The sequence below is a fragment of the Saccopteryx leptura genome, chromosome 9 (assembly GCF_036850995.1).
Source record: "Saccopteryx leptura isolate mSacLep1 chromosome 9, mSacLep1_pri_phased_curated, whole genome shotgun sequence".
Taxonomy (NCBI): Eukaryota; Metazoa; Chordata; class Mammalia; order Chiroptera; family Emballonuridae; genus Saccopteryx; species Saccopteryx leptura.
Genome location: NC_089511.1, coordinates 40,900,439 through 40,925,235, shown reverse-complemented (window position 1 = coordinate 40,925,235; position 24,797 = coordinate 40,900,439). Strand labels below are relative to the sequence as shown.

Genomic DNA, 24,797 nt, shown 5'->3' with positions numbered 1-24,797 from the left:
TTGTTACTTCCTTTTTTTGGCTATCTTCAGACTTAGTTCTTTTTTCTAATTCCTTGAAGTGTAAAGTGTTTTCTGTTTGAAGTCTTTCTTTTTTTTCCAAATAGGCATTAATGTTATTACCTTTTCTCTCAGTACTACTTTTGCTGCATCTTATAAGTTTTGGTATGTTGTGATTCCAGTTGTATGTTTCAAGATATATTTTAATTTTCCTTTTGATGTGTTTTTGATCTATTAGTTGTTGAGTTTATTGTTTAATTTCCACATATTTGTGAATTTTCTATCTGTGCACCTGTTACTGGTTTCTAGTTTTATTCCACTGTGGTCAGAAAAAGATAGTTGGTATGATTTTAGTCGTTTTCAATTTGCTAAGAGTTGTTTTGTGACACAGCAAGTGTTCTGTATACAATTAAAAGAATATGGATTCTTGTGCTTTCAGGCAGAATATTCATTGTATCTGTTAGGTTCAAGTGGTATATAGTTCAAATCTAATGTCTTCTTTTTGGTTTTCTGTTCCCATGATCTATTCATGGTTAAAAGTATGGTTAAAGTCTCCTATTATTGTTGTCTAGCACTACTCCCTTCAAACCTATTAATGTTTGCTTGTTATTTAGGTGCTTCAATATTGGGTGCATATATATTTATGACTATTATATCTTAATGATTGCTCACTTTTTCATTTTATAATTATCTTTCTCACTTGGTTACAGTTTTTGTCTTCAAGTAGCTACCACTACTCTTATTTATTTTTCACTTGCAGGGGATATCTTTTACCATCCCTTCACTTTCAGCCCATGTGTGTCCTTTAAGCTAAAGTAAATCTCTTGTAGAGAGAATATATCGGACTTTTTATTTTTAATCCATTGTGCCACTTTATGTCTTTTGATTAGGTAATTCAATCTATTTACATTTAGAGTAATTATTGATGGGTAAGGACTTACTCATGCCATCTTATTCATTGTTTTCTGGCTGTTTTATTGTTCCCTTGTCTATTTGTTTCTCTTCGTTGCCTTCCTTTGTGACTGGGTGATCTTCTGATTTCCTTCTATCTTCTGTGTTTCTTCTTTGGTTTTGATTTGTGGTTACCATGAGGCTTACATAAAAATTTTTATAGACATAACATTTTATTTTACACTGGTAATAACTTAACTTTGATCACATTCAAAAACTCTACCCTCTTTCCTCTTTTATGTGTTTAATGTTGCAGTTTTCCTCTTTTTTTATTGTGAATCATTAAAAATTATTTTAGCTATTGTTATTTTTTTACTCGTATTATTTAACCTTTAGATCAGAGTCAAGTGCTTAACACACCACCATATTACAGTATTAGAGTTTTCTGAATTTGACTATATACTTACCTTTCCCACTGTATGTATATTTCTATGCTTTCAGCTTACTAATTAACATCCTTTCAATTCAGTATGAAGAACTTCTTGCAACATTTTTTGTAAGGTAGATCTGAGGTGATGAACTTTCTCATCTCTTGTTTGTTGGGAAAGTTTCCATTATCTGAAGAACAACTTTGATCGATAGTGTATTCCTGGTGTGAATTATTTTTTCTTTTATTACTATGAATATCTCACCCTACTCTTCCTGGCCTGTAGGTTTTTGCTAAAAGATCTGTTAGCCTAAAGGGGGGTTATCTATAATTTACAAACTTCTTTTCTCTTGCTTTTTAAAAAAAGATTTTCTCTTTGTATTTGATTTTTGACAGTTTTATTTATTGTGCCTTAGAGAGGATTTCTTTAAATTGAGTTTATTTGGTAACCTGTGAGCTTTATGGACTTGTATATGAAAATATTTCCCCATATTTGTGAAGATCTCAAGCATTATTTCTTTAAATATTCTTTGTATCCCTTTCCTCTCTCTTCTCATTCTGAGATCCCCATAATGTGAATATTCATTCATTTGGCAATGCCCTATATACTTCATGTGAGTTATCTTCATTCTCTTCATTCCTTTTTCTTCTAACTTGATGATTCACACTTCCTGTCTTTTAACTCACAGATTCTTTCTTCTGCTTGATAGATTTTCCTGTTGCATTTTACCATGGAATTTTAAATTTCATTTATTGAATTCGTCAGCTCCAGTATTTGTTTGCTTTGTTTTATACCTTTGTTGGATTTCTTATTTTATCCATGTATTGTTTTCTTGATATTGTTTATGTTTCTGTGTTTTCTTATAGCTCTTTCAGTTTATTTAAAAACAACTAGTTTGAATTTTTTTGTGTGTCAAATCACAGATCTCCATGTCTTTGGTATCAGTAATTCAAAGATTATTGTAATCCTTTTGTGATATTGTTTCCTTGATTTTTCATGTTCCTTAAAGTCTTACATTGAAGTAATAGTTACCTTCTCCAGTCTTCACTACTTTCAGGGGAGAAATAACTTTTGTCAGCTCTGCTAGCAATTCTGGAGGCTTTCTCTGAGCTTATGTGCATACACCCACTCTACTCTCCTTGCTTCCTCCTGTGGCAGAATTCCTGTGTTTGTATGCCTTTTCTTGATCCTGCAACACACCAGCAGTGTGCTTTAGGAAAGCTTCTCTCTTGTTTTCCCAGACACAGTGCTAAAGTTCATGTTCATGGTATCTCCCTGGCATGCAGAGTCAGGCTGGCTGGCTGCATATGCTCATCTGCCAAAAGCTCACTCTCACTACCACCATTGGGAGCATGCATAGGGAGCCAAACACAGGGTGGGGATGTGTGTGGGTGATGCTTGCAGAGCTCTGGGTTGCCCATGTAGCATTTGGGAAAATCTGTAGGCAATACATACCTAGAAACTCGTGGACAGGCTTTTTGATATTGTCTGCAGGCAGTGAGGAGGATCTGTGTCTCTATAATGTACTACAAGATTTTATTTACCACTTACCCAGACTCTTCCCCCGGTGCTCAGAATTTATCATTCTGGATGGAGCAAGAGAGAAATAAGCCTCTTTGGTACTATTCTGTATAGCTGGGAAGTCAGATGCTTACTCACACAGTCTTTTTTTTTTTTCAAAAATTTTTTTATTCATTTTAGAGAGGAGAGAGAAAGGGGGAGAGAGAGACAGAGAGGAGAGAGAGACAGAGAGAGAAGGTGGGGAGGAGCTGGAAGCATCAACTCCCATATGTGCCTTGACCAGGCAAGCCCAGGGTTTTGAACCGGCGACCTCAGCATTTCCAGGTCGACGCTTTATCCACTGCGCCACCACAGGTCAGGCTCTACTCACACAGTCTTATTTTCCCCTATGGATGAGATCTCTCATGGCCCTAGTCTGTGCCCTCTTGAGGGAAATGTGATGTGAGTAAAGCCAAGAAGTTTGTCTTACCATTTCTGATGAGTCAAAACTCATTTTTTGCTCCAGTGGTACACTGAAACTTTTCTGCTAGAGACCCTCTTTGCCTGGACCATGGCAAAAGGGACTATAGTTGGTTTATGAGCTACTGCAGGATCCACAGCTGGGAGTAAGGTCTCATGGGTGGGTGAGACTCCTCCTGAGGCCCTTGGTATATGGTGCTGAGTTTGACAGCTCCCACAAAGGTACTTTTGTTTATAGATGGATGCCAAATTGTTTTTGTGGGAAAGGGGGCAACAAATTAGGGGACTCTTACTCAGCCAAAACTGCCTTTGGGTTCTGAATTGTATTTCAAAGGTCTTGTTTTTCAGCAGGAAAGGGTCCCAAAAGATTATTTCCTGTTAGTTCTACAACCTGCTCCAAATCTTTACTGTTAGTGGATAATTGTGTTCATAGGATCTTTTTAGGACCCAGAAATAAATTCTTAGAAACTGTGATTGTGAATTAGTTCCTGGTGATTTCTTTTTATCTTACCCATCTTATAAAAATTCCTAGAGGGCAGTAAATATGTATGTACAGCTTCCTTTGTTCTAGTGCTGTTGAAGGTATTTTATGTTTATGTTCCTTTGGGCACTTCATTTTTAACTAGGAAAAGTACATTAGATTTCTAGTATACTGCTCACAAAAATGAAGGGATATTTCAAAATGAATATGAAGCTATAAAATATCCCCTCATTTTTGTGAGCAGTATATCTAAATTATTGCTTTCAAGAAATTTGTCATCAGCAGCTCATTTCTGAAACTTATTCTAAAGCTTTTTTGATAATGTTTTCTCTTAGTTCTGCTTCTAACTGTAGTTCAGAGCATTAGAAAAACTTTATTAATGATTTTTTTATTGTCTAGGGATATTTGTATGATTCTATCTGTAGCTCTCTTTTTTAAATGTCTGTGAACTCTGAGCAATCATAGCTTATTGTCATGGCTGCAGATACCTAGTATAGGCTAATGAACAGTCCTCATTTCATTGTAGGTTTTTCCTGGTCTAGTGAATGATATGTCAATGTCCAACTAGAAATGCACTCCACTATATCACGAATTTTGCATATCCTTCTCTCCCTGCTTCTGTTTCCATCTAAATCCTGTGTTTTATTTTTCAGCTTCATTAAATCACAGACATCTAGTGAGTTCCCAAACTTAACATAAGTTTTATATTCACTCATCTTTAACTTCATGGTGGTTATTAAAGATATGTGCTTGCTATTTTGGTAAATGAACATAAACTTACAGGATGTTGCTAATGTGATATCTTTTCTTTTAGAAATTAAAAAACCAGGCCCTGGCCAGTTAAGTATTGGCCCAATGTATTGACATCCTGGGTTCAATTCCCAGTCAGGGCAAACAAGAGAAATGACCATCTACATCTCCTCCCCCTTCTCTTCCTTTTCCCCTCCTGCAGCCAGTGGCTCACTTGTTCCAGCATGGCCCTGGGTGATGAGGATAGTTCTGTTGTAGCGTTTCAGCCTCAGGTGTTAAAAATAGCTCATTACTTGAGAACTGACCCAAAATGGGGGATGCCAGGTGGATCCTGGTTGGGGCACATGTGGGAATCTGTCTCACTATCTTCCCTCCTCTCACTTAAAAGATTAAAAAAAAAAAAAAGAAATAAAAAACAGATAATTTTTTATAATCTCTTACCTCTGCATACCATGAGAACATAGTTCAATATGTTTTGTCCACATCATCTAAAATGGATGATTTCAGATTGAGTAGGAGTGTGTTTTTACAGGGAACAGTGACATTTAAAGATGTGGCTATTGACTTCACCCAGGAAGAGTGGCAGCAATTGGATCCTGCTCAAAGGAACCTGTACCGGAATGTGATGCTAGAAAACTATACCAACTTAATCACAGTGGGTAAGGGTAGTTTCCTGTATAACCCAAATTCTGGGAGTTAAATTGCTTTTCCCTTCCAATTTTCTGAAGTGTGTGGAACCATTAGGTGGTAGAGTGAGTTTGTACTTTAGAAGCCTTTACTTATGTGAACGTGCATGCTGCATCTTTCAAAACAAAAAGTCCTTTTTGGTTATGATTCAGGGGGTAACATCCCCAGAAACCACACTTTTCTTGTCCTTCAGAAAGCCTGGTTTCCCTGTGCCAGGCTAAACTCTTGGAAGATTTTTTTGTTCTAGTGTTTATGCTTAAATCTTATGTTATTTCCCTTTGACAGGCTGTCCATTCACCAAACCTGATGTGATTTTCAAGTTGGAGCAAGAAAAAGAACCATGGGTGGCAGAGGAAGAAGTGTTAAGGAGACACTGTCCAGGTTAGTGGGAGGGAACCAGACAGGTGAAGAAGAGCCACAGCCTTTTTTATTGATTCTTATGTGAACAGTTGATTCCACTGAAGTGTTCTTCAAAGGTATTATCCTAAAGACCAGACTTTTACAGTGAGGATTGCTGTAAATTCTTTATGAACCTAAGTTATTTCTAGATAAGATTTTTAACTTCATTCCAAGAAACTTTAAGAACCAGTTGGCCTTTTCCCCTGTATACTAAACATCAGTATTTCCTAACTCATTTCCAGCTTTACTTTGATAATCATTCTGTTTTTGACATCTTCAGTGTCTGCCTACCTTTTCACATAGAATACTTTTTTTTTTCAGATATTCAAATAAACATGTTAACATTTGTACTTCTTCTTTTTTTTTTATTTATTAAATTTAATGCAGTGACATTGATAAATCAGGGTACATATGTTGAGAGAAAATATCTCTAGATTATTTTGACATTTGATTGTGCTGTATACCCCTCCCGCAAAGTTAAATTGTCTTCTGTCACCTTCTATCTGGTTTTCTTTGTGCCCCTCCCCTCCCCTAACCCCTCTCTCCTTCTTCACCCCATCCCCCCTCCCCCAACCCCCCGCCCCTGTTGCCATCACATTCTTGTTCATGTCTCTGAGTCTCATTTTTATGTCCCTTATATGTATGGATTCATCTCAGTTTTTTTTTCTGATTTACTTATTTCACTCCGTATAATGTTATCAAGGTCCATCCATGTTATTGTAAATGATCCGATGTCATCATTTCTTATGGCTGAGTAGTATTCCATAGTATATATGTACCAAAGTTTTTTAATCCACTCGTCCTCTGACGGACACTTGGGCTGTTTCCAGATCTTCGCTATTGTGAACAATGCTGCCACAAACATACGGGTGCATTTCTCCTTTTCGAGCTGTTCTATGGTGTCCTTGGGGTATATTCCTAAAAGTGGGACAGCTGGGTCAAAAGGCAGTTCGATTTTCAGTTTTTTGAGGAATCTCCATACTGTTTTCCACAGTGGCTGCACCAGTCTGCATTCCCACCAGCAGTGCAGGAGGGTTCCCTTTTCTCCACATCCTCGCCAGCACTTATTCTGTGTTGTTTTGTTGATAAGCGCATTCTGACTGGTGTAAGGTGATATCTCATTGTGGTTTTAATTTGCATTTCTCTAATGATTAGTGATGTTGAGCATTTTTTCATATGCCTATTGGCCATCTGTATGTCCTCTTTGGAGAAGTGTCTATTCATCTCTTTTGCCCATTTTTGGATTGGGTTGTTTGTCTTCCTGGTGTTGAGTTTTACAAGTTCTTTATAAATTTTGGTTATTAACCCCTTATCAGACGTATTGTCAAATATGTTCTCCCATTGTGTAGTTTGTCTTTTTATTCTGTTCTTGTTGTCTTTAGCTGTGCAAAAGCTTTTTAGTTTGATATAGTCCCATTTGTTTATCCTGTCTTTTATTTCACTTCCCCGTGGAGATAAATCAGCAAATATATTGCTCCGAGAGATGTCGGAGAGCTTACTGCCTATGTTTTCTTCTAAGATGCTTATGGTTTCACGGCCTACATTCAAGTCTTTTATCCATTTTGAGTTTATTTTTGTGAGTGGTGTAAGCTGGTGATCTAGTTTCATTTTTTTGCAGGTAGCTGTCCAATTTTCCCAACACCATTTGTTAAAGAGGCTGTCTTTACTCCATTGTATTTCCTTACCTCCTTTGTCAAATATCAGTTGTCCATAGAACTGTGGGTTTATTTCTGGGTTCTCTGTTCTGTTCCATTGATCTATATGCCTGTTCTTATGCCAGTACCAGGCTGTTTTGAGTACAATGGCCTTGTAGTATAACTTGATATCAGGAAGTGTGATACCTCCCACTTTATTCTTCTTTTTTAAGATTGCTGAGGCTATTCGTGTCCTTTTTTGGTTCCATATAAATTTTTGGAATATGTGTTCTATATCTTTGAAGTATGTCATTGGTATTTTAATTGGTATTGCATTGAATTTATAAATTGCTTTGGGTAATATAGACATTTTAATGATGTTTATTCTTCCTAACCATGAGCACGGTATATGCTTCCACTTGTTTGTATCTTCCTTGATTTCTTTTATCAATGTTTTGTAATTTTCCGAGTACAAGTCTTTAGTCTCCTTGGTTAAGTTTACTCCTAGGTACTTTATTTTTTTGGTTGTAATTGTGAAGGGGATTGTTTCCTTAATTTCTCTTTCTGACTGTTCATTGTTGGTGTATAAAAATGCTTCTGATTTCTGAGTATTGATTTTATTTTATTTTTTATTTTTTTTGTTTGTTTTTTTCATTTTTCTGAAGCTGGAAACAGGGAGAGACAGTCAGACAGACTCCTGCATGTGCCCGACCGGGATCCACCCGGCACGCCCACCAGGGGCGACGCTCTGCCCACCAGGGGGCGATGCTCTGCCCATCCTGGGCGTCGCCATGTTGCGACCAGAGCCACTCTAGCGCCTGAGGCAGAGGCCACAGAGCCATGCCCAGCGCCCGGGCCATCTTTGCTCCAATGGAGCCTTGGCTGCAGGAGGGGAAGAGAGAGACAGAGAGGAAAGCGCGGCGGAGGGGTGGAGAAGCAAATGGGCGCTTCTCCTGTGTGCCCTGGCCGGGAATCGAACCCGGGTCCTCCACACGCTAGGCCGACGCTCTACCGCTGAGCCAACCGGCCAGGGCTGAGTATTGATTTTATATCCTGCCACTTTGCTGAATTTATTTATCAGGTCCAGTAGTTTTTTGACTGAGACTTTAGGGTTTTCTATATACAATATCATATCATCTGCAAATAATGATAGTTTTACTTCTTCTTTTCCAACTTGAATGCCTTTTATTTCTTCTTCTTGTCTGATTGCTGTGGCTAGGACTTCCAGGACTATGTTGAATAAGAGTGGTGAAAGGGGGCACCCCTGCCTTGTTCCTGATCTTAAGGGTATTGCTTTTAATTTTTTCCCATTGAGTATGATGTTGGCTGTGGGTTTGTCATAGATGGCTTTTATCATGTTGAGGTATGTTCCCTGTATTCCCACTTTGCTGAGAGTTTTGATCATGAATGGGTGCTGATTTTATCAAATGCTTTTTCTGCATCTATTGAAATTATCATATGGTTTTTCTCCTTCTTTTTGTTTATGTGATGAATCACATTGATTGATTTACGAATATTGTACCAGCCTTGCCTCCCCAGAATAAATCCCACTTGATCATGGTGTATGATTTTTTCCATATATTGTTGGATCGGTTTGCTAATATTTTGTTGAGGATTTTAGCATCTATATTCATCAGAGATATTGGCCTATAATTTTCTTTCTTTGTGTTGTCTTTGCCTGGTTTTGGAATCAGAATTATGCTCGCCTCATAAAAGGAGTTTGGAAGTCTTCCTTCCTCTTGAATTTTTTGAAATAGTTTGAGAAGGATAGGAGTTAGTTCTTCTTTGAATATTTGGTAGAATTCCATTGTGAAGCCATCGGGCCCCGGACTTTTCTTTGTTGGGAGTTTTTTGATAACTGTTTCGATCTCCTTTGGTGTAATCGGTCTGTTTAAGTTTTCTGATTCTTCCAGATTGATTTTTGGAAGATTGTATGTTTCAAGGAATTTGTCCATTTCATCTAGGTTGTCTAGTTTTTTGGCATACAGTTCTTCATAGTATTTTCTTACAATATTTTGTATTTCTGTTGTGTCAGTTGTTATTTCTCCTCTCTCATTTCTAATTTTATTTATTTGAGTCCTCTCTCTCTTTTTCTTGGTGAGTCTACTTAAAGGTTCATCAATCTTGTTTACCTTTTCAAAGAACCAGCTCCTAGTTTCATTGATCCTCTGTATTGTTTCTTTAGCCTCTATGTCATTTATTTCTGCTCTGACTTTATTATTTCCTTCCTTCTACTACATTTGGGCTTTACTTGCTGTTCTTTTTCTAATTCTTTTAGATGCAGGGTTAAGTTGTTTATTTGAGCTTTTTCTAGCTTCTGAAAGTGTGCCTGTAGTGCTATGAACTTCCCTCTCAGCACTGCTTTCGCTGTGTCCCATAATTTTGAGTTGTTGTATGCTCATTGTCATTCGTTTCTAGGAATTTCTTTATTTCTTCTTTGATCTCATTCTTAATCCATTCATTATTTAACACCCTGCTATTTAGTTTCCATGTGTTTGAGAATTTTTGAGCTTTTCTGCTGTGATTCATTTCTAGTTTTATGCCGTTGTGATCGGAGAAAGTGCTTGATATGATTTCAGTCTTCTTAAATTTGTTGAGAGCCCTTTTGTGCCCTAACATGTGGTCTATCCTAGAGAATGTACCATGAGCACTTGAAAAGAATGTATATTCTGCTGCTTTAGGGTGAAAGGTTCTGAAGATATCTATTAAATCGAGTTGATCTAGTGTTTCCAATAAGTCTGCTGTTTCTTTGTTAATTTTCTTTCTTGAGGATCTATCTAGTGATGTTAGTGGGGTATTGAAATCCCCTACTATTATAGTATTGCTGTTGATCTCACCCTTTAAATCTATCAAAGTCTGTTTTATATATTTGGGTGCTCCTATATTAGGTGCATAGATATTTATAATAGTTATATCTTCCTGTTGGATTACTCCCTTTATCATTATGTAGTGGCCTTCTTTATCTCTTATTATATCCTTTGTTTTAAAGTCCAATTTGTCTGATATAAGTATTGCTACCCCAGCTTTTTTTTCATTTCCGTTTGCATGAAACGTTTTTTTCCATCCTTTTACCTTCAATCTGTTTGTGTCTTTTGTTCTAAGGTGTGTCTCTTGTAGACAACATATGTATGGGTCCTGTTTTCTTATCCACGCAGCTACCCTGTGTCTTTTGATTGGATCATTTAATCCATTTACATTTAAGGTTATTATTGATATGTAGTTGTTTATTGCCATTTTCTTCTTTAAAGGTGTATTCCTTTTCTTTTTTTTTTCTGTATTCTTTTCCCACTTTATCTGTTTACACCAGGCCCCTTAATATTTCCTGCAGCATTGGTTTGGTTGTAATGATTTCCTTGAGTTGTTTTTTGTCTGGGAAGCTTTTTATTTCTCCTTCAATTTTAAACGATAGCCTTGCTGGATAAAGTAGTCTTGGTTGTAGGTTCTTGTTCTGCATTACTTTGAATATTTCTTGCCATTCCCTTCTGGCCTCAAGTGTTTCTGTTGAGAAGTCAGATGTCATCCTTATGGGGGCTCCTTTGTAGGTGATAACTTTTTTTTCTCTTGCAGCTTTTAATATTTTCTCTTTATCGCTTAGCTTTGGTATTTTAATTATGATGTGTCTTGGTGTAGGTTTCTTTGGGTTTCTCTTTAATGGAGTCCTCTGTGCTTCTTGGATTTGTGAGAGTTTCTCTTGCATTAATTTAGGGAAGTTTTCAGCTATGATATGATTGAACAAAGTCTCTATCCCTTGTTCTTTTCTTCTTCTTCAGGAACCCCTATGATGCGGATGTTATTTCTCTTCATGTTGTCACAGAGCTCTCTAAGAGTTTCCTCTGACTTTTTGAGTCTTTTTTCTCTTTTCTTCTCTGCTTTCATGCCTTCATTCCAGTTGTCTTCTAACTCACTGATTCGATCCTCTGCTCTATCTATCCTGTTTTTAATTCCTTCCATTGTGGTCTTTATTTCTGATATTGTATTTGTCGTCTCCAACTGATTCTTTTTTATACTTGCTATTTCTTTATTTAGGTTTTCAAACTGTCCCTCCATTGTTGTTCTAAGATCCCTAAGCATCCTTACAATCATTATTTTGAACTCCGCATCTGGAAGTTTGATTATTTCCATATCACTCAGTTCATCTCTCGAAGGTGTCTCTTGTGGTTTCATTTGGATTGCACTCCTTTGTCTTCTCATCTTCTTTTTTTTAATTTTTTTATTTGTAGAGTTGGTTGAGGCTAGGCTTGGTGTTGTCTGCCTCCAGTTTTCAGTTGTGTTATTTTTAGGTCTTCGTGGGTTGGTATCAGCTATTATTTGTAATCCACTTTCGGATTTGGGCAGCTTTGAAGTCTTGATTTGTTTGTTTTCTTAACAGGTGATAGTCTTGTTAACTGATCTCAGCAGGGGGCTTCCTTGAAACTGTATCCAGGAATGCTGTGGGTGTAACCTGAGACGCTGAAGGTCTCTTCCACCAACTAATCTCACTGGGGGCAGGGTTTTTTCTCAGCTTCAGTAGGGGGAGGTGTATCTCAGATCTCCATGGAGACCTGATTTACTGCCCCTCCTCCCCACTTCTTGTTTTCAGCTGTGTCTTGTTGTGCTGATTGGAGCTGGATAGATGTCCGGAGATCTCTGATCCGGAAGCACTTCAGCTCTGTTTTGTGAAAGGTTCAGTCCCTCCCCCAGCTATGGCCGCCTCCAGCACGAATGAGTCAGCTTTTTTATTTCGTTTCTTGCATACCTTAGCCCCTCACAGTCTGTCCCTCTCCCTGTCTTTTCCACTTGGGAGATAAGCTGGTCTTTTCAACCCACCTTGCTCCCTGGTCGCCAGGTAAGTGGCTGTGAGCAGTAGTTTCTGCTCTTTTTCCTCTGTGAAATCCTCTCTGGGCTCTCAGCCTCACCCCCCTCCTTCCGTTCCTGTAATCAGAGGAGATTCAGGCACTCCTTACCAGGATTATTGTGGCTTCCTCTTTGCTCCTTGGTTTTTGAGAGCTGTTCTTGCAGTTCAGTGTTGGTTTTTCATGCTGATTTTTTCTAAATTGATTTGTATTCCAGTTTGGTGTTGAGAGCTGGGCGTCTGTGCATCCTCCTACTCTGCTGCCATCTTCTCTCCCCTTCTTTTTTTTTTAATAATAATAAGTGAGAGGCAGGGATGCAGAAAGACAGACTCCTGCATGCACCTGACCAGGATCCACCCGGCAAGCCCCCTACATGGCAATGCTCTGCCCATCTGGGGCTGCTGCTAGTTGCTCAGCAACTGAGCTATTTCAGTGCCTGAGGCAAAGCCATGGAGACATCCTCACCACCTGGGTCAACTTACTCAAACCATTTGAGTAATGACTGCAGGAGGAGAAGAGAGAGAGAGAGAAGAGAGAGGGTGGAGAAGCAGATGTTCACTTCTCCTGTGTGCCTTGACCAGGAATCAAACCTGGCCCTTCCACACACTGAGCTAAATGCTCTACTGCTGAGCCAACCAGCCAGGGCCATAGTTATAGTTCTTTAATTTCTATTTGCTTTTGTTTCTTCCATTATAAATGCCTTAATATTATATTTTGTACCCATAATCATACTATCCACTATATTGTTAGCTTTTGCTCCCATACTTCAGTAATGTCTGCAACCCTTTTACTTCAAAAAATGTTTTAAAGATAGTGCTTCATTTGTTAGCTTGCATTTTCTACTACATTTGTCATGTTTATATATGTTTGTATTTCTGTGTGTATATGTGTGGTGTATACACACATATCTATACATGGATACACATATATAGATTCATACAAATACATACATGTTGTTCTAATTTGATTGATTTTTATCAAGTCTTTTTTCTCACCAAGATGATTTTAACAATTGATACTTCTAGCAACAATTTCTGCCAACATAGTCTACTAACATTTTTTTAATTTTTTTTATTTTTACTGACATTTTAAAAATCTTCTCTAAATTGATAGGTGAAAAATAAACTTATAATAGTTTGAATTTGCATTTCCTTTATTATTAGTGCAGGCACACCTCTTTTGATGTTTAAAATCTGTCAATATTTCTTTAAAAACAGTTTGTATCTTGTGCCCTTTTTCTTGTTGAGTTCTTAATTTTTATGAACTCGTATATTAATGTGAACCCTTTATCATATGTTTTTCTAGTATGTTTTCACAGAGGTCATTTAAAGTACAATTCCTCTTTGAAATACTTTTACCTACCTTGAGTTTTTTAAGGTTCATGTAGTTAAAATAATAATCTTTTCTTACAGGAAATAATAATCTGATTTTTTTTCTTTTATGTATATAGGTAAATGATATTTACATATATAAATATTTTTAGTAATGACTTCTCCTCCCATTTTTTGCTATGAATTGAAATGTTCTTTTTCAGTCTTCGAAGCCAGTTTTACACTGGTTTCATAAATAAAATTTGGGAGCTTTTCTTCATGTTCTGGAACACTTGGAATGGGTCTGGCATATATATCCCTTTAAGTTAGGGGTCGGGAACCTTTTTGGCTGAGAGAGCCATGAACGCCACATATTTTAAAATGTAATTCCGTGAGAGCCATACAATGACCCGTGTATGTTACGCATTATCTAATAAAAATTTGGTGTTGTCCCGGAGGACAGCTGTGATTGGCCCCAGCCACCCGCAACCATGAACATGAACAGTAGGAAATGAATGGATTGTAATACATGAGAATGTTTTTTATTTTTAATGTTATTATTTTTTTAATTAAAGATTTGTCTGTGAGCCAGATGCAGCCATCAAAAGAGCCACATCTGGCTTATGAGCCATAGGTTCCCAACCCCTGCTTTAAGCATTGGTTTATCTTACCTGTTGAACTCTCTTTGGACCTTGTGGATCATTGAGGGAAGGTTCTTTGACAGCTTTTTCCACTGTAGCTTAACTATAAGATGGGGTTTTGTTTTTCTGTCTCTTGTATCTCTTGGCATTTTTGATAATAGATTATATTTTTCTAGAAAATTATCCATTTAATCCTGATTTTCAAATTAATTTTAAGAGTTGAACAACATAATTTCTGTAAATATTTGTTTCCTCTGTATCTATAAAAGCTTATAACATATTGATGTCCCAGGGTGATATGTTATATTTAACCATTTATTTCATCTGTATTTTCAAATCTGTTTATTATAAAATTACTGATAGTGTTTTCTTCTTATTTATGTTTTCTATTAATTCTGCAGATTTCTTAGCCAGCATTATCAAATATTGGCTCTCCTTCATTCTCTCTACACTCTACTTTGGGACTCCTATTAGATAGATTCTAGACCTTTTCTTTTTTTCTCCATATATATTTTTTTGTCTACTACTATTTTCTACTTCCCTGTCTGTCTTGCCTTCTCAGTTGTTTGGATATATCTTTCAGTTTACTGATTCTCTCTCCAACTGTTTATATTTACCTTTTTTTTTTTTGGTATTTTTCTGAAGCTGGAAATGGGGAGAGACAGTCAGACAGACTCCCGCATGCGCCCGACCGGGATCCACCCGGCACGCCCACCAGAGGGCGACGCTCTGCCCACCAGGGGGCGATGCTCTGCCCCTCCAGGGCGTCGCTCTGTTGTGACCAGAGCCACTCCAGCGCCTGGGGCAGAGGCCAAGGAGCCATCCCCAGCGCCTGGGCCATCTTTGCTCCAATGGAGCCTCGCTGCGGGAGGGGAAGAGAGAGACAGAGAGGAAGGAGAGGGGGAGGGGTGGAGAAGCAGATGGGTGCTTCCCCTGTGTGCCCTGGCTGGGAATCGAACCCGGGACTTCTGCACGCCAGGCCGACGCTCTACCACTGAGCCAACCGGCCAGGGCCTATATTTACCTTTTTAACTTATCTACTTATTAAGATTTTTTTTCAGTAGTGGTATTTTGTATTTTTAGAAATGTCTTGGGGATTTTTTTTTGTTTTCATTTTTATTTAAAAATATTTGAAACTATTTTAAACACAAAGATATAGGAAAAACATAACACACATCTATGTATGTACTGTTAATATTAAATTGATACAAAGATTTTTTGTATTTTACTTTATTTTAAAAATCACTTTTAATTTTTCAATTATATTTGACATACAATATTATATTAACTTCAGGTCTACACCCCAATGATTAGACATTATATATCTTACCAGGTAATCATCCCACTAAATCTTGAACCCATCTGACACCATTACACAGTTATTAAAATATTGTTGACTATATTCCCTATGTAGTACTTTATATCCCTGTGACTATTCTGTTAATACAAATCTGTACTTACTTCACCTTTTCCACCCATGCTCCTAATCCCCTACCATCTGACAACTGTCAAAATGTTCTCTGTATCTGAGTCTGTATCTGTTCTGCTTGTTCATTACTTTTTTAGATTCAATTGCTGAGAGATGTGTATTTATTACCATTTTAATGTTCATATATTTTTTTATCTTCTCCATCTTAAAGAAGAACCTTTAGCATTTCATGTAATACTGGTTTGGTGGTGATGAACTCCTGTATTTTATTTTTTATTTTTTTAATTTTTTTTCATTTTTCTGAAGCTGGAAACAGGGAGAGACAGTCAGACAGACTCCCGCATGCGCCCAACCGGGATCCACCCGGCACGCCCACCATGGGGCGATGCTCTGCCCATCCTGGGTATCGCCATGTTGTGACCAGAGCCACTCTAGCGCCTGAGGCAGAGGCCACAGAGCCATCCCCAGCACCCGGGCCATCTTTGCTCCAATGGAGCCTTGGCTGCGGGAGGGGAAGAGAGAGACAGAGAGGAAAGCACAGCGGAAGGGTGGAGAAGCAAATGGGCGCTTCTCCTGTGTGCCCTGGCCGGGAATCGAACCCGGGTCCTCCACACGCTAGGCCGACGCTCTACCGCTGAGCCAACCGGCCAGTGCGAACTCCTGTATTTTTTGTTTTTGTTTTTGATTTTTGTCTGAGAAGCTCTTTATACATACTTTGATTCTATATGATAGTTTTGCTGGATAGAGTAATCTTGGTTGTAAGTCATTGCTTTTTATCACTTTTTCTTATTTAAAACATTGAATTTAATGGGGTACATTCATCAATAAGAGTTCATAGGTTTCAGGTAAACATCTCTATAGAATTTGAACTGTTGATTGTGTTGTGTACCCATCAGCCAATCTCAAATCACTCTCTGTCACTGCATACTTGTCCCTTTTTATTCTCCTGACCCACACCAGTGCCCACCCCTCTCTTTGGTAACCACTTCACTTTTATCTATGTCCATGACTTTCAGTTTTATATACCACTTACATGAGAAATCATGTAGACTTCTTAGCTTTTCCAGATTTATTTATTTCACTTAGTTCAATGTTCTTAAGGTCCATCCACATTGCTGTAAATGTCACTATGCCATCATTTATTATGGCTGAGTAGTATTCCATTGTATATATGTACCACAATTCTTTATCCAGTCTTCTGTCAAAGGAAACTTTGATTGTTTTCATGTCTTGACCACTGTGAATAATGCTACAATGAACATGGGGGTGCATGTGTCTTTATACACCAATGTATTTGAGTTTTGGGGGTATATACCCAGTAGAAGGATTGCTGGGTCATATGGTAGTTCTATTCTTAATTTTTTGAGGAAGCACCAAACTTTCTTCTATAATAGTTGTACTAATTTGCATTCCCACCTATTTCTCCAACACTTGTTATTACTTGTCTTGTTGATAATAGCCAATTTAACATTTGTGAGGTGGTATCCCATTTTAGTTTTGATTTGCATTTCTCAAATAGCTAGTGAAGATGAGCATCTTTTCATATATCTGTTGGCCATTTGTATGTTTTCTTGGGAGAATTGTTCAGATCCTCTCCCCATTTTTTAATTGGATTGTTTGCTTGTTTGTTGCTGAGCTTTGTGAGTTCTTTTGGATATTAACTGTTTATCAGAGCTATTGTTTGCAACTGTCACCTCTCATTTAGTTGGTTGCCTTTTTGTCTTGTTATCAGTTTCTTTTGCTGTGCAGAAGCTTTTAAGTTTGATATAGTCCCATTCATTTATTTGTGCCTTTACTTCCCTTGCCTTTGGGGTCAAATTTATAAATTGTTCTCTATGGCCAAGGTCTATGGGTTTAGCACCTATGTTTTATTCTATGTAATTTATTGTTTCAGATCTTATACTTAGGTCTTTGATCCATTTTGAATTAATATTTGTGCATAGGGCCAAACTGTAGTCAAGTTTCATTCTTTTGCATGTAGCTTTCCAATTTATCCAGCATCATGTATCAAAGAGGCTTTCTTTTCTTCATTATGTGTTTTTGGCTCCTTTGTAGAAGATTATTTCTCCACATATATTTGGATTTATTTCTGGACTCTTGATTCTGTCCCATTGATTTGTATGTATGTTTTTCTGCCAATACCATGCTATTTTGATTATCATTGCTCTATAGTATAATTTGAAGTCAGGTAGTTTGATACCTCCAGCTTTATTCTTTTTCCTCAGGATTGCTTTGGCTAGTCGAGGTTTTTTATGGTTCCATACAAACCTGGTGATTTTTTGTTCTATTTTTTTTTAAATGACATTGGGATTTTGGTGAAAATTGTATTATATTTGTATATTGCCTTAGGTAAGATGTCCATTTTAACTATGTTGATTCTTCCAATCCATGAACATGGAGTATTTTTCCATTTCATTGTGTCTTTTTTAATTTCTTTCAATAATGTTTTGTAGTTTTCAGTATATAGGTCCTTCACATCATTTGTTAGGTTTGTTCTTAGGTATTTAACTTTTTTTGTTGCAATTGTAAAAGAAATTGTGTTTTTTTTTTTTAGTTTATATTCTGAAATTTCAACACTGGCATATAGGAAGGCATTAGATTTTTATTGATTTTGTATCCTAAGACTATACTGTATTGATTTATTGTTTCTAATAGTTTTTTTGGTGGAGTCATAGGGGTTTTCTATATACAAGATCATGCCATCTGCAAAAAGTGGTATCTTTACTTCTTTCCTGATATGGATGTCTTTTGTTTCATTCTCTTGCCTGATCACTTGGGTTAATACTTCCAGAACAATGGTTGAATAAAAGTAGAGAAAGTGGGCAGCCTTGTCTTCTTCCTAATTTTAGAGGAAAAGTTCTCATTTTTTTCACCATTTACTATGCTATTGGCTGATGGTTTGTCATATATGGCCTTTATTATGTTGAGGTACTTTCCTTCCATTTCAATGTTATTGCGTGTTTTCAACATAAAGGGATGTTGTATTGTATGGAATGCCTTTTCTGCATCTGTTGATAGGATCATACGATTTTTGTTCTTTGTTTTCTTGATGTGGTGTATTATGTTGATGGTTTATATTTTGAACCATCCTTGTGCTTCTGGAATAAATCCCATTTGATCATGATGTATTATTTTTTTTAATGTATTGTTGTATTTGGTTTTTCCATCTATTCATTAGAGATATTGCATCTATTCATTAGAGATATTCATTAGAGATATTGGTCTGTAGTTTTCTTTTTTTGCGTTGTCCTTGCCAGGTTTTGGTATCACGGTTATGTTGGTCTCATAAGATGTGTTAGTGAGTGTGAATATTGCTTTTTCTGTTTTTTGGAAGACTTTGAGAAGAATAGGTACCAAATCTTCTTTGAATGTTTGTTAGAATTCACTTGTATAGCCATCTAGTCCTGGACTTTTGTTTTTTGGGAGGTTTTTGATAGTTGTTTCTATTTTCTTTCTTCTCATAGGTCTTTTTAGGTTTTTTACTTTTTTTGACTCAGTCTAGGAAGATTGTATAGTGCTAGGAATTTTAAATTTTTCTTTAGGTTTTTTAATTTGGTGACATAATCTTTCATAATATGCTAGTTTGATCCTTTGTATATCTATGATGTCTGTATTTTCTCCTTTTTCATTTTGGATTTTGTTATATGAGTCTTTCCTCTTTTTTCCTTACTGGGTTTAGCCAGTGGTTTGTTGATTTTATTGATCTTCTCAAAGAACCAGCTCTTTGTTGTATTTATTTTTTCTATATATTTTTTGTTCTCTATTGTATTTAGTTCTTCTAATTTTTACTATTTCCTTCCTTCTGCTGACTTTGGGTTGCATTTGTTCCTTTTTTTTTAATTCCTTAAGATGTAATGTTAGGTTATTTACTTGGGATTTCTCTTGTTTTTTTGATATAAGCCTTTAATGATATAAACTTTCCTCTTATTTATGCTTTTGCTGCATCTCAGAAATTTTTATATGTTGTGTTGTCATTTTTGTTTATATATATCTTTTGGTCTCTGTTTTTATTTCTTTGACCCATTCATTTTTTAGAAGTATGCTGCTTAATTACCACATTTTTGTGAATTTCTTTACTTTCTTTTTGCAGCTGAATTCTTATTTCAAAGCCTTATGGTCAGAAAATATGCTAGGTGTAGTTTCAATCTTCCTGAATTTGTTGATGTTAGTTTTGTGACCCCACATATGATCTATCCTTGAGAATATTCCATGCACAGTGGAGAAGAATGTATAATCTAGTGTTTTGGGGTGTAATGTCCTATAAATATCTATTATGTTCATTTTTTCCCTGTGTTGATTAAGGCCAATTTCTTTATTGATTTTCTGTTTGGATGATCTATCTAAAGCCCCATTCACTAGTGTGTTGATTTCTTCAAGTATGATTTTGTTTTTGTCTGTATCTATTTTTAGATCAGTTTACCCTGGTCAGCAAACTGTGGCTCGCGAGCCACATGCGGCTCTTTGGCCTCTTGAGTGTGGCTTTTCCACAAAATACCATGTGCGGGTGCTATCTTGATAAAGGAATATACCTTCCTATATAGTTTAAGTTTAAAATTTTGGCTCTCTAAAGAAATTTCAATCATTGTACTGTTGATATTTGCTGACCACTGATTGAGTAGATATATTTTGCTTCTCCCTACATTGTTGCAGTATGTTAAGAAGTGTAATATCTTCTTGATAGAGTGTCCCATTTATCATTATAAAATGTCCATCTTTTTGTCTTGTTACCTTTGTTGTTTCGAAGTCAACATTGTCAGATATTAGCATTGCTGTAGTTGCTTTTGTCTAGGTATCGTTTTCTTGGATAATCATTTTCCAACCTTTCACGTCAAATCTACTATTGTTCTAGTAACTTAGATGTTTCTTTTGAAGGCAGCATACTGTTGGGTTTTGCTTTTTAATTTGCTACTCTGTTCCTCTTTATTGATGAGTTCAGGTCATTGAGATTTACAGTAATTATTGACACTTGAGGATTTTCTATAGCCATTTTATGTTTTGTTTTCTCATAGCTTTGTGTTTCTTTTGGTTCTCCTTTTTTGTATTTATGCTAGTTGTTTGGTTTTTTTATAGTGATAGAGAATCAAGATAGAGGGATAGATAGGGACAGACAGACAGGAACAGAGAGAGATGAGAAGCTTCAATCATTAGTTTTTCGTTGCAACACCTTAGTTGTTCATTGAGAGCTTTCTCATATGTGCTTTGACCGTGGGGCTGCCGCAGACTGAGTAACCCCTTGCTCAAGCCAGGGACCTTGGGTCCAAGCTGGTGAGCTTTGCTCAAACCAGATGAGCCCGCGCTCGGACTGAAAAGATGGCAGTGGAGTAGGCAGACGCACAGACACCCAGCTCTCATCACCAAACTGGAATACAAATCAATTTAGGAAAAATCAGCATGGAAAACCAACTCTGAACTACAAGAACAGCTCTCAAAAACCAAGGAGCAAAGAAGAAGCCACAAGAAACCTGGTAGGGAGCGCTTGAATCTCCCCTGCTTACAGGAACAGAGAGGGGGAGTGAGGCTGAGAGCCCAGAGGGGATCTCACAAAAGGGAAAAGGGCAGAAACTACTGGTCACAGCCACTTGCCTGGTGACCAGAGAGCAAGGTGTGTTGAAAAGACCAGCTTATCTCCCAAGTAGAAAGGACAGGGAGAGGGACAGACTATGAGGGACTAGGAATGCAGGAGATGAACTAAAAAAGCTGACTCATCCGTGCTGGAGGTGGCCATAGCTGGGGGAAGGACTGAACCTTTCACAAAACAGAGCTGAATTGCTTCCAGATCAGAGATCTCCGGACATCTAACCAGCTCCAATCAGCGCAACAAGACACAGCTGAAAACAAGAAGTGGGGAGGAGGGGCAGTAACTCCATGGAGATCTGAGATACATCTCCCCCTACTGAAGCTGAGAAAACACCCTGCCCCCAGTGAGATTAGCTGGCTAAAGAGGCCTTCAGAGTCTCAGGTTACACCCACCGCATTCCTGGATACAGTTTCAAGGAAGCCCCCTGCTGAGATCAGTAAAAAGACTATCACCTGTTAAGAAAACAAACAAATCAAGACTTCAAAGCTGCCCAAATCCGAAAGTGGATTACAAATAACAGCTGATACCAACCCAAGAAGACCTAGAAATAACTGAAAACTGGAGGCAGACAACACCAAGCCTAGACTCAACCAACTCTACAAATAAAAAACCCCAAAACAGACAATGAGAAGACAAAGAAGTACAATCCAAATGAAACCACAAGAGACACCTTCAAAAGATGAACTGAGTGATATGGAAATAATCAAACTTCCAGATGTGGAGTTCAAAATAATGATTGTAAGGATGCTTAGGGATCTCAGATGAGCCCACGCTCAAGCTGGCGACCTCGGGGTCTTGAACCTCGGTCCTCTGCATCCCAGTCTGACGCTCTATCCACTGCGCTACCGCCCGGTCAGGCTATGCTAGTTGTTTTTGTGTGGGAGTATTATATACTTCATTTCCCTGCTTTTTTTTTTTTTTTTTAATTTATGTGTTTCAGTTGTGGCATTTTTGTGGGTGGTTACCATTAGGTTATTAAGAGAAAATTTGTCATATGTATAAGGGCTCTTCGTCTTATGAGTGCTTCTGCACTCCCTCCTCCTTTGCTACTGAGGATCTTTATCTTCTCCACTTTTATGTCATAGTTGTCACAAAATATCTCTGTTTTTATTGTAACCTTGTTGGAGCTTTTACTTGTAATTTAGATTCATCTTGTTCTTTGTATCTGTTCATATAACCCCCTTGAGTATTTCTTGCAGTAGGGATTTTCTGATGATAAATTACCTCAATTTCTCTATGTCTGTAAACGTTTTTATTTCTCCTTCATATTTGAAGGATTGCTTTGATGGATATAGTACTCTTGGCTGGTAATTCTCTCTTTCAGTACTTTAAATGTTTGGGTTTACTTTCTTCTGGCTTGTAGTGTATCTGTTGAGAAATCTGATGATAACCTAATGGGCCTTCCTCGATGTTATATATTTTTTTTCCCCTGGCTGCTGTGAAGATTCTTTCTTTGTCATTTATTTGTGACAATTTTATTATGATTGCTTAGGAGTGGGTCTGTTTGGGTTGAGGTATCTTGGTGCTCTATTTCTTGGATTTGAGAGTCTAACTCCACAGGATTGGGAAATTCTCATCAATTATTTGTTATAATAGGCTCTCCATTCCCTTTTCTCACTCTTCTCCTTCTGATATACCCATTATTTTTATATTGCTCTTTCTGATGGAGACAGACAATTCTTGTAGGGCTGTCTTTTTTTTTTTTTTTTAATTCATGAGCTTCTCTCTTCTCTTTGTAGTATCTCTAGTTGCCTGTCTGATATCACTAATTCTCTCCTTTATCTGGCCTAGTCTATTGGCTAAGCTTCCTACCTTATTTTTCAGTTCATGTATTGAGTTCATTTTTCTTTGGTTCTTTTTTATAGTTTCAGTCTTCTTGGTGAAGTACTCATTTTGTTTATTAATTTTTTTTTGGTATTTTTCCGAAGTGTGAAGCAGGGCAGGGGAAGCAGACAGACAGACTCCCGCATCGCCCTACCGGGATCCACCCGGCATGCCCACCAGGAGGTGATGCTCAGCCCCTCTGGGGTGTTGCTCTACTGCAATCAGCCATTCTAGCGTCTGAGGAGGAGGCCATGGAGCCATCCTCAGCACCTGGGCCAACTTTGCTCCAATGAAGCTTTGGCTGCAGGAGGGAAAGAGAGAGATAGAAAGGAGCGGAAGAAGGGTGGAGAAGCAGATGGGCGCTTCTCCTGTGTGCTCTGGCTGGGAATTGAACCCGGGAGTACCACATGCCGGGCCGACACTCTACCGCTGAACCAACCGGCCAGGGCTTCATTAATTCTTTTTTTTTGAGCTTACTAATTTGCTTGTCAGTGTTTTCTTGTATCTCATTGAGTGTTTTCAGAACTTTAATTTTCAATTCTCTGTCATTTAACTCCAAGATTTCCATGTAATTGAGATCTTTTTCTGAAGGTTTTCCATCATCTCTCTGAACTACATCTCTGTCTTATGTATTCATATTTGATTTTTTCTTCCTTCATGGAATTTAAGAGTGATTTTGTTAGTAAGTAATAAGAGACAACTAAAAAGTGAAAAATAAGAATTGAAAAAATACAGTGAAAAAATGAAAGTTATAAAAATAATAAGTAGAAAAATCTACAAAGAACAAAGAGCAAGAACAGAAAAAATGAAAATAAAGAAAAAAATGAAATAAAAAATAAGACACCACAAAAAATAAGAGTAAAAATATAATTTGAAGAAAAATAAAGTTCAAATGAGAAGAAAAGGATAAAAGAGGAAAAGGAGTAAAAAAGAAAAAGTATCAAAAATAAAACATAAAAATGTAGACTAAAAAATAAAAAATTAAGGATAATGAAATTTAAATGGGAAAAAGAAAAGGAAAAGAAAAAACTTTTTTTTTAGTTTTGAGAGGTTACTTTTTTATTTTTCCAGTGGGTGTTGCTGGACTATAAGTTTTAGCTCTGTGAGATTCTTGGGCAAAGCCCTGCTTAGGCATTGCTGTTATGATATAGGCAGGGCTACTGTCCTGTTGGTGGGTAGGGCTTGTTGTCAGGGCTTTATAGTTTCAGCTTTATGACTTTGCAGTTTTATGGCTCTAGCAATGGCTGTCTTAGGTGTCCGGATACTCCTCTCCACGTCCCAACAGACCAGGGGATCAAACATGGGGCACCTCTGTCTCTGGGGTCCCAGAGCGTCAGCTGTAGGTGAGCTGCCACAGCCACTCTTTGTCCTGCAAGGGGAGCAAGGCGGGACCTGTGAGGTTGGGGTGCTGCACCTTGGTTCTCTCTCTGATACTGCCCAAAGTGCAGACCATGAGTAGAGCAGGGGCTGTACTCTGCAAGCCAGTCTTGCCTAAATGCCATGTACACTGCATTCCATGGGCTAAGCATACACAGATTGAGTGTGCCTCAGCACCATGCTGGCCAAACTCTGTGGGCTGAGCACTCACAGATTGAGCACTGCACTGGCTGAACTCTGTGGCTAAGCTCACGTAGATTGAGCGCACCCCAGCTCTGCATTGGCTGAACTCCGCAGGCTAAGCACAGCAGATTGAGGCAGTGCTGCAGGCTGTGTGTGTGCACCCAGCAATGCGGGCAGACCACAGGATCCCAGGCCATCTTCTTGTTCTTGGTTGTACTTGGCCTTAATTCAGCTCCTTCCCCTCTGCCCCTCAGTCTCTCCACTTCTCCCGGCTCCAAAACAAAACCTATGCTAAAAGTGCCTTTTCCCCTCAGATCAGGAAGGAAAGAGAAAAATTCAGTCCTCTGGCTTCTCTCCTTTCCAGAGTCCACCACGA

The 24,797-nt window shown here is 37.7% G+C and overlaps 1 protein-coding gene across 1 annotated transcript in view; it reads left to right on the top strand.

The window, feature by feature from the left end:
• LOC136380480 (zinc finger protein 569) overlaps positions 1 to 24,797 on the top strand; it is an 80,596-nt gene that overhangs the window by 44,757 nt on the left and 11,042 nt on the right. The window contains exons 3-4 of the mRNA XM_066348269.1: positions 5,060 to 5,186; positions 5,500 to 5,595. Of these exons, the coding sequence (XP_066204366.1) occupies positions 5,060 to 5,186; positions 5,500 to 5,595 (223 nt within the window). The remainder of the gene's footprint in view (positions 1 to 5,059; positions 5,187 to 5,499; positions 5,596 to 24,797) is intronic.